The 10,823-nt window shown below is 32.4% G+C and overlaps 1 protein-coding gene across 1 annotated transcript in view; it reads left to right on the top strand.

The window, feature by feature from the left end:
* Nucleotides 1-495: 495 nt before the first annotated feature.
* The window catches only part of Shal (Potassium voltage-gated channel protein Shal), a 46,564-nt gene continuing 36,236 nt past the window's right edge, over nt 496-10,823 (top strand). The window contains exon 1 of the mRNA XM_076406310.1: nt 496-1,929. Coding sequence (XP_076262425.1) covers nt 818-1,929 — 1,112 coding nt within the window. The 5' untranslated portion in view covers nt 496-817. The remainder of the gene's footprint in view (nt 1,930-10,823) is intronic.

The following is a 10,823-nucleotide window of genomic DNA, read 5'->3' as shown; positions in this document are numbered from 1 at the left end:
AAGATAAAGAGATAAAGAAAGTTATCAATTAAACTTATTTAACTGTACCGTAACTTATTTAAAATTCTACGTCTTACAGAACTGGTGCCTGCGTAAAGTGTTTTATTCAAATTCATCACTTTAAAATTAGTACTTCAATGATTCTTATTAACCTTTGCAACTTATGCAATATTTAAAAAGCTTCATTAATTTGTATTTTGAGGTTGAAATGTTATATATTTTCAAGTTACTGGACGGCATTTTTTAAATGTGGCGAAAATGAAGTAATTTAAAATGTATTCAATTGAATTTACTCAAAATTATTAAATATTAATGAGTGATTAAGTTATTTATTGTAATGTAGCAATATATATGGATTTATTGGAAATTCTGAATATGATTTGGGTCAATGGGACGAAGAAGTATCAATAAAATATTCGCTACAAAGACGGCACAATGTTGGCAGCACTTAATCGTAAGGTGTTGTAGCGAAAAATGCGCCAGCCACAGAAATATCGTTTCCTGATCAATAGCGACGGTTTGCGTCGTGCCGCCATCCAAACAGCGCTGGAAAGCGTCGGCGTAGACGTCGATTCGAAATCAGCCTAGACGCAGCGGCTATAGCCTCGTTCTGATCGTGTCGGGCCAGTTTATCCAAGCCAGTTAGCGGTTACGCGATGCACCACACGATTTCTCAAATCGCAGGTGATTTTTACGGTTGTCCAGCTGCGTGAGGGCATCGAGTCGAACAAGTCGTCGCACTGGCAAGTCGGTGGACGCCATGCGTGTTTAGAACAATACCCCAGGTGGATAATTAGCGAACATTCCACCTCACAGCATGGCCTCGGTCGCCGCTTGGCTGCCCTTTGCACGGGCGGCGGCCATCGGATGGGTGCCCATCGCCACGCACCCTCTACCACCACCCCCAGTGCCCAAAGATCGTCGCAAAGCCGACGACGAGAAGTTGCTGATAAATGTGTCGGGTCGACGATTCGAAACCTGGAGGAACACGCTGGAGAAGTATCCAGATACGTTGCTAGGTTCCAACGAGAGGGAGTTTTTCTATGACGAGGACGTGAAAGAGTATTTCTTCGATCGTGATCCAGACATTTTCCGCCACATTCTCAATTACTATCGTACGGGAAAGTTACATTATCCGAAGCACGAGTGTTTAACCAGTTACGACGAAGAACTGGCGTTCTTTGGCATTCTTCCGGATGTCATCGGTGATTGTTGCTATGAAGATTACCGCGACCGAAAGAGGGAGAATGCCGAAAGACTTATGGACGATAAGTTATCTGAGAACGGGGACCAACACATGCAACAGCTGACGAACATCAGGCAGAAGATGTGGCGAGCCTTCGAAAATCCACACACATCCACAGCCGCTTTAGTTTTCTACTACGTGACCGGTTTCTTCATCGCCGTATCCGTAATGGCCAACGTAGTGGAGACCGTACCCTGTGGCAGTCGTCCTGGAGGAGCTGGTTCCCTACCATGCGGTGAAAGATACAAAATCGTTTTCTTCTGTTTGGATACCGCCTGCGTGATGATATTTACCGCTGAATATTTACTGCGAATGTTTGCGGCACCTAACAGATACAAGTTCGTGAGATCCGTTATGAGTATTATTGATGTAGTTGCTATTCTCCCTTACTACATCGGATTGGGAATCACGGATAACGATGACGTGTCGGGCGCATTCGTAACCCTAAGGGTTTTCCGCGTGTTTCGAATTTTCAAATTTTCCCGCCATTCTCAGGGATTGAGAATCTTGGGCTACACACTGAAATCCTGTGCTTCCGAATTAGGCTTTTTGGTTTTCTCGCTAGCGATGGCCATCATCATCTTCGCCACCGTCATGTTTTACGCCGAGAAGAATGAAGGCAAAACATTCACTTCCATACCAGCCGCCTTCTGGTACACCATAGTCACAATGACAACTTTAGGGTAAGTTAGAGTACACTAATGTATATTCATCAATTCATCAAACAAAAAACGTTGTTTACTTTTTTAATCGTCTTTAGATATTAAATCCAAAATCTTCTTAAAAAAAGCAATCATACGAAAAAAATCCAACAATTAATCTAGTTAAATAATAACACCAGTCAATCCAAGAGTAATAAAGTATTTTGGAACATAAGAAACGTAACTAGTTACACAAATAATCTTAATTACTTAGTTGTTTGTTCTTCTCTAACCTTTATTTATTCACCCTAACGTATGCAAATCAAGTTACTAACGGTTGGTTGTAATTTAATCTAAATGACAGTCAGTCAATCAAAAAATAAACAAGCAAAATAATCTTATAAGATTAAAAATCTGTCTATTAAACAAATAAAATTGTTGAAGCAGTTTTTGTTTCTTAATACTAAAGCGCACAAAACATAATAATGATAATAATAAGATTTTCAATAATTATTAATTTTTGTATTGGGATTACATATTACTTCGGCCTGTTTTTTGTATCAAGAGTATATCTTATGCTTTATTCAAAATACTGTCTCAATATTATCATCAACCTATGTCCTGTGCTCGAGAGGAGCGATCTAGCTCTTTGATTTTGATCCATGCCTTTTTTTGAACTGCTTGATGCCTCTTTCAAGTAAAATGTCTCATCTCGATTTCGTCGAAGTTATTCATTTAGTTTTTATTCGACGAACATGTCTAAAAACCATTATAATTTGCGTCTTTCCTTGTCTGAAGCATATTTCATTTGCAATACTATATAATAAGCTTGTAGATATTAGATTGTAACTGTGTCTAAGTCTCAGAACCACACAGTGAAATTAGCAAAATAAGCGTTTGGGTTTTGGATTTGTATGTGATATTATATCCCACTTCCACACAGAACATTTTAACAAAAATCACAAAATCTCCTGCAGCTTGGACTATTTGTTGGGTTGTTTCAGCGGTAGATGCTACTTCTCTTGATATTATTCATTTTTTGTCCGGCCATATGGCTCTGCAATATGAACTCTTTCGTGAAATATGCTCGAAGCCTCAACAGCTATATTTATATTAATAATCATATCACTATACTATATTAAAAAGCAGTACAAAATCTCCTTACTAACAGCAGCTCGGGTCTCAAATGAATTTGACAAGTCGTATCGCACTCTCAAACATCCAATGGAACAGTCGTAAAATTCCTGAATGAGCTCAAAACTGCCCTAAGTGAAAGTCAATAGAAAGCAAAATAACAACGAACAGCTTTTCCCGTTCCTCTAATCTTCTCGACTTGTTTCTTCGTGGACTCGTTACATCATCATTTGAATGCATGTTTTCATTGTATGTTTCCCCACTGGCCTCAATGATTTCTGTTGTCACTTGGTCCACTCCAGAGATCATGCCATAATTTATTGTTGTTCGTAATTCATCCATTTTTAACTCGCAATAAGAAAATCAGGAATTCTCTGTAATTCAGTCAGCCAATCATTTTCAGTTAATTATTACTAGTTGCTAAACACAATAATATTGTCAGTAGATTATTGTGTATCAATAGCCGCCACTATTTACCATTCTATAAATACCACAACAGAAAAGTACTTTATATTTTAAAGCTATAGAAAGCTCTAGACCAAATAAATCAAAAGCAGCAAGAAAATTGTTCCCTCAGTTTCGGCCAATTCGGATAGGATGAGACGTCCCATGGCAACATATACTCAAATGATGTCATGATAAGGAATAATTTGAACATGTTCATTTTCAGAAAATAGTTACGTCTCTCAGATTTTCAACTCAAGTCTTTATATACTGTCACATATGTTCCTTGCCTTCAAGATTAACTTCAACCAATTAAAACATCTAAAACTCATCACAACTTCTATCAAAGCGAGACAACCTTGCAATATACCTCCATAAACAGTCGATGCTCAAAACAGGCTTATTATACTTCAAATTAAAAAAGTTACTTTTATTCTGACTGCAGGCTGACATTTATTCAGTCGAAAAGTCGAAAATAATTTTAAAAAAATATGCTAATACTAAGCGACTAATATTTCAAAACTTTGTTGTTGACAGATATTACGTTTTAATTGTTTTGTATCAGACAATTTAACATTACATAGCTGGTGGCGTATTTTGTTGAACGTATGAAAATATTTTTTTTCTCTGTTGACAATATCCAACTTCACGGTACGGCGTTTTACGTCAGACAATTTTAACATAATTTATTTATTGGTCATCTAATATTTGTACACCTATAAAATTGCCGAATTATGAATATAACATTATAATGGCTCTATATTCATCAACCCATTAGAAGCAATTTACTAAAAGGAGGTATGCCATTAAATCCAAAAAGTTCAAAAGGTCAATCCTTATTAAAACCATTACTAAAAATCTCATTTTCGAAATAAATCCGCTATAAATAAATGGATCATACACCAAGTGTTTGTTAAAAACTCTTAAAATATAAAAATATATTGGCTTTTTTAATATATATAAAGAAGATAACTAAGATATTCATAAAACCTAAGTTAATTATAATAATATTAAACTAAACTGTAATAATACCTTGATAATCAAACACGACTAACCTTTATATCACATATAAACATTTTGCTGCTCACGGCAACTTGGAAAAGTTCTGTACCAAGTTTAAAAAGCAGCCTCTAAATCACAAATGTTATTCATCCATATAAAACTCATAAAAATCAATATATTTTTGTTTATTGATTTTGGAGGTATGAAAATTTTAAAATTAACTACTAGCTGTTAATACTATATAAAATGTTTTAGAAAAACTTACTAGTAACTTAAATTTGTGTGAGTACTTTAAAATATTTATGTTCTTTGAAGGAATAATAAAAAACACTTACAAAGCGCTATTCGAAACTAAAACTTTCAAAATATACTACATAACAATTTCTTTTTAGTGTTAATTTTAGTGTTTGCAGTTGACTCGATGAAAAAAAGCAATAAACGTTGTCAAAAATAGATTTTCATTTATGTTTATGCTAATTTTATAAAGCACAACTGCTGGTTCATGTACAAACTGAAAGGATATGTTCATACAACATCCCATTTTAAACAGTTTCTCAATTCCAAAGAACAATAAAAAGAATTCATCGATAAACACTCTTTCTTAGTTATTTATAGATGTGCAGTAATTATTTTGCTAATAAAATAGACCGTCGTATTTTCTCCAATAAAAACAAATGCGTTTCAACTAAAAAAAAACGCCCATTTACCTAAATTCATGTTTGTCTGCAGGATACTGTTCCTTACTGCGCAATTCAATTGTGCTATAACAGTAAGACAAATGACAGCACATAAAACTAAATAACTGGAAAAATATAAACTAAATGATTGAGATATTTTTTTCAGAAATATATTTAATATAATGTCTAGAATCGGAAGGAAGGAAGGAATGATTTTGACGAAGTTTTTTTTGTATATTTAAAATTGATTGGTAAAATGTATACATTCTAGTTTCGAAGCATTATCCATAGATACTCACAACTTTTTTCAATTTTTCTCGTAATATTTACATTTCTGCGTAGATTTTCATGAATTATATAACATTTGATTAAGCATTGTGGTGCTGTAAATTTATATAAGGTAAGTTACTAGAAAAATAAACTGTACGATTAAGATATTTTTTTCAGAAATTTATTTAATATAATTACTAGAATATGATTTTGAAGAAGTGTTTTTGTAAATTTGAAATTTATTATAAAATAGTGTATACATTGTTTCTTCCAACTATTATCCATAGCTACTCACTGTTTTATTCCATCTTTCTGAATGTATTTGATATTGTATGTAGACTTTGAATTGTATAACATATGATCAAGCATTGTGTTCACGTCGTCATGTTTCTGCTCTGAATTTCTTTCAATCTCGACCCAGTACATCAGTTAATCTTAACCCATTGCGATTTTCCATGTTTCACTTTCAATTTCTCTACGTTCGAACTTTTTCTATTGATTTAAAAAATTCTTTCTCAACTTGAACAGATTCATCACTTCAAAAGTCGAAACAAATTAAAATTTTTATCGATGGAGCAACTTTGTCGTAAATATAAAACAACACTATCGCAACAACTAGAATTAAACACAACATCGTGAATCTTAACAAAAGTAAAAACAACTACGTAAGCATATTTTAATCGTGTTAGCTTTTGCTTGGTGGGCTTGACCACCAACATATACAAAGTAAACAACTTTAATAGTATATCATTAGTAAACTTTAAAACGATCTTCGGGTTAGAATTGCTCCGTAGACAACTCAAAAAGCTCCCTTTTATACAATTGGTAAATATAGCCAATATATGAATATCATCCATTAACTCCCAAACTTTCCCAACTAAAAGAAACGATCTAGAAGAAGATCCTCTCCAGAACATTACAAATCCGTTAGCATTTCCAGGATTCATTTTATGATGTTCGCTGTAATTTATTTACTTCTCCTTAGAGGAAAGTACGCCACTAACCAAATACAGGCTAACAAGGACTTAGGAAACCAAAGTCTGAGTCGATTAATATCAATTATTATAATCTATGAGTGTAAGTATAAGTATTCTTAACTTTAGACTAAATAGTTTAGTTTTATTTTAATTTGGGAATAACATACTGATATATTAATCCCGTACTCGCCTTGCTTGTCTATTAATGCTAGTACAACAGAATAGTAGTAATAAATTAATTTGTAAATAAGATTGTTCTAAGCTTATCTAATGTAAGATGTTTAAAAAAAATATAATCATATTACTCAGAACGAATGTATTAATACAAATTTCAAATATGAATCAATGATATACGGAGGATGGACAAAATAACATAGATATTTGCTTTTAAAAAAGCTTCACGGAATATATTTGTAGAGTATCTGAATAGTTCTGGAAATCTTCTCGTCAGTCTGTGCTCTTAAACTTTGCATAACAGTCCAATTATGATGAGGTCTGATGATTGTGCTGACCAGGAAAGATGACGAACCAAGACTGGAACATTTTTTGCTATGTATATGGAAGCATTATCATCTCGAAATATGGTAGTGTATATGAAATTGGCAGTAATATACTAGTCATAATTGACTAATCCATCATTGAAGATGTTGAAACATTTATTCGCAGTCATCTAGCCAGTGATATGAATGGGAGGACCAGCTGAATATCACGATATTGATGAACAAATCGTACCAGAAGCTCCGCCATGCTTTTTGGGGTTCTCCAAACATAAACCTGACCGTTTGTAGAAAAAAATGTAAAGAATGATTCATAAGACCATACCACATTCTTCCAATCATAAACTGTCCATGCTTTATTGTCGTTGTACCACTTCTTTTCCAATTTGCTTCCATTACAAAGGGTTTCATAGTCGCAGCCCTTCCATGAATGTTAATTCTGTGGAGCTTCCGCCCCAAGAAAATGTTGGGTGATTTTTTTAATTCGACGGTCTCTGTCAGTTAACTTTGGGTTTCGCCCACTATTCCTCTTCGCCGATGATTTTTTACCATGTTTTGTGTATGTAATAATGTTGATATGCAATAATGTATGTAAAATCTAAGAGATCACAGATTTCATCGATTGTTTGTTTAAGTGTGCATCGCAAAATAAAGCGTATAATACAGTGAATATGCAAGACTTGACATGTAAAGTGAGCAACACATACGCTTCACATTATTTACACGGAATCAATGTTAACCAACATGCAACAAGATGTACTACCTATGCTGTTCATATTACTTTGTCTATCCTCTATATGTGCCGTTTATATTAAAAGGACTGTTACTTTTCGCTCTTTAATATAAATCAATTGAATAAGTATAACTGGAGATATGCGATTTGGAGCCATCTATTAAAAAAACCGAAATTATTGCCGCGCAAACTTAAAATATGAACTTTCCTAATAGACATCCTAATCATGGTTTGTTAGAACCTCTGGAGTTCCTTCGTTATTATTTTTATGAATACTGCACTATGTACAAAATAAACTTTGTACTATGTAAATTCCAAAATGTTGACCTTGTAACAGAATAATTTAATTTATTTTTATTATATATTAAAACATATAAATATGCATAATCGATACTAATAATAATAAAAAATAAATAATATATTATTGGGTTCTATAATAAGTTATGTCTGATTATATTTATTCACACCCAGTACATAATAAAATTTTGAGATTATGTTTTATATTTAATTATTGGTCATATTTTTTAACATAATTCATTAAGTGTATTATATAGTTGATTATTTTATCATTTAATTTTCAAATTATATACAGCAAAACGATTTGTTTATAGATTTCAGATGGTTCGTGTTGTCTAATAATATATCAGTATGACTTTTATTTTTATCCTACTTTACTATTTTCTGGACTCCATTTCGACAATTTATTTTTAGTGCTTCTCTTAATGCATATAATGTACAAAATTTAATAATATTTACTTTCAAAAACAAACAACACATTTTAACAATGAACTAAAACACCGCTCGAAAAATTATTGGGTCCTTTTTTGTTAGGTGACATACAAATATAATAAACAGATAATTATTCTCAACTGTAATATATTTAAAGATAATGTATCACAATTATGTTATTTATAATGTCGTTTAACATTGAAAATTAGTATGTTTGGTATATTGAAGGACTTTATGGAAATGTTGAATAAACATCGATCCAGTCCAACAAATGAGGTACAACTTGAGAAGGAAGGTCAAGTTATTTATAAGTTATTTTGAAATATGTGAACATTTCAACAATTATCTGGAAGGAAAAAGTGTACGGTAAAACTAAGTTGTCAAGAGTTGTCACGTACGTAATAAACTGGATATTAAGAAACCCTCATATTTAGTAAATATCATAATGAAGCTGAAATATCTAAATATAAAAGGAATGTTTTAATAAGTAAAAATAATTTCAAATCTATTTCTGTCTTGTATCGTATAAGATTTTTACCCAGTTAGTAATCAAGGAAATGCTCAGAGAATTATATAAGAGCTAGGAACGAATACATAAGAAGCAATTTCGGAAAAGAGTGCATACCATTAACACCAAAAAGTATCTCATTAATATTCTACCGGTTTTGCCATTAAAAAAAAGCTCGCTTATAAAACATATGAATATTCGCTCAAAAAGTCTTAAAATATATTTCAGATGCCTTAAAAAACAATAAAATCAGTCAAATGCAACGTAATAATATACAACTAAATGTTACTGTAGATCGATATTTATTAATCATTTAAATTAATTTGACAAATTTAACAGATTTTTAAATATGATATTTATATTCGAGTTACAAATATATACACTTAAGCCAGGATAGCAAATATGTAGTAGACATATTATGTGTAGACAACATTCAGGTGATTAACATAGATTCATTCATCATTCAGGTGTAACAATATTTATTTGATACTAATTTACACACACAAGACACACATATATTAAAAATCACGTTTCCTTACACTCTGGAATTAATACTAGCACAGGAAAATTTTGATAATCAACAAATGCGCCTTGACAAAAATAATCATATTATATTAGATGTTTACATGTACTGTGGTCATATTTTCACTTTAAATGACCCTTATTAAGACTCATTTGTACAAATTATATGTTAGTTCTAATATTTACCATTATTTTCCACAATTTTCGCCATTTTTCTGGTAACATGGCAATATCGTATCAAAGTAATCTAACCAACTATACTCCATTGATCTGAATAAGTAGTAATCACCGGCCTACCATAGTAAAACACTTTATTGGCAAAATTAGTTTTTTTATTCAACATAATTCCCTTCAAGGGTTATAGCTGCTTATAGCGACCCTCCAACTTTTCAATACAGTTTTTGTAGTACGATTTGTCGTTTACTCCAATATAGGCTTCAGTTTCGTCGATGACCTCTTCATTCGACGAAAATTTCTTTGCAGTGAGGATTCTTTTGAGATCTGAGAACAGGAAATAGTCGCTGAGGGCCAGATCTGGAGAACAGGGTGAATGAGGAAACAATTTGAAGCCCAGTTCATGGTTTTTTGACGCGGTGCATTGTCTTGGTGAAGCAGCACTTTCTTTTTCTTCAAATGTGGCCATTTTTGGGCGATTTTGTCCTTCAAACAATCCAATAACGCTATGTAATAGTCGCTGTTGATGGTCCTTCCTTTTTCAGAAGTGAAATGATGGAGCAATATTTTATCAACATGCAAAATTCATGCAACATACAATTTTCGAAGACGTATGTTACGGTGACCTCCATGAATCCATGAAAACACTAACTTTTTTTTTTCTTAATCGGATCACTAGGATGTGAAAAATCTGTTGTTTCAACAATACTATTAAGCTGCATATAGATACACTACTATTTTATCACTGTAGTATACTACTGCGATAAAAAAAAAACGGGTTACTTTTCCGGGGGTATTTTGCCTTTTCAATATAATCAGTATTGATTCGAAACAGTTATTGAATTCTAATCCTGAAATAATGATTAAAGCGTTGTTCGATTCAGTTTTAATCTTCTCCTCGATTGAAACAGTATCCTCAGAGTGGTTTTTTAATTTGAAGTGAATAGATAGATACAACTAAATCGGAGGAATAGAGCGTTTTTTGACAATGTTTCAATATGTTTTCTGACAATAAAGCAAAAACCAAAATATATCGACCCATAATTCACAAATGGTGTATAACTTATTTTACCCAAATGAAAAACTTAGGATGAAATAAACATATATGATATGAAACTTAAGAATATAAATCCAGATCGTATTCAATAAAACAGCTGTAAGAAGTTGAACTGTAAATAGCAAATTCCCTTGAAAGCCTATAAAAATGGTCTATATAGAGTCTATACAAAATGCTGATTGGGTTAATGTTCAACAATCAATAAAAGCCTC

Source organism: Rhynchophorus ferrugineus, unplaced genomic scaffold (assembly GCF_030347505.1).
Source record: "Rhynchophorus ferrugineus isolate W39M unplaced genomic scaffold, kcgeb_rfMv2 rfM5, whole genome shotgun sequence".
Taxonomy (NCBI): domain Eukaryota; kingdom Metazoa; phylum Arthropoda; class Insecta; order Coleoptera; family Curculionidae; genus Rhynchophorus; species Rhynchophorus ferrugineus.
Note: the sequence above shows the minus strand (reverse complement) of the source record. Positions and strands in the feature narration are given on the sequence as shown.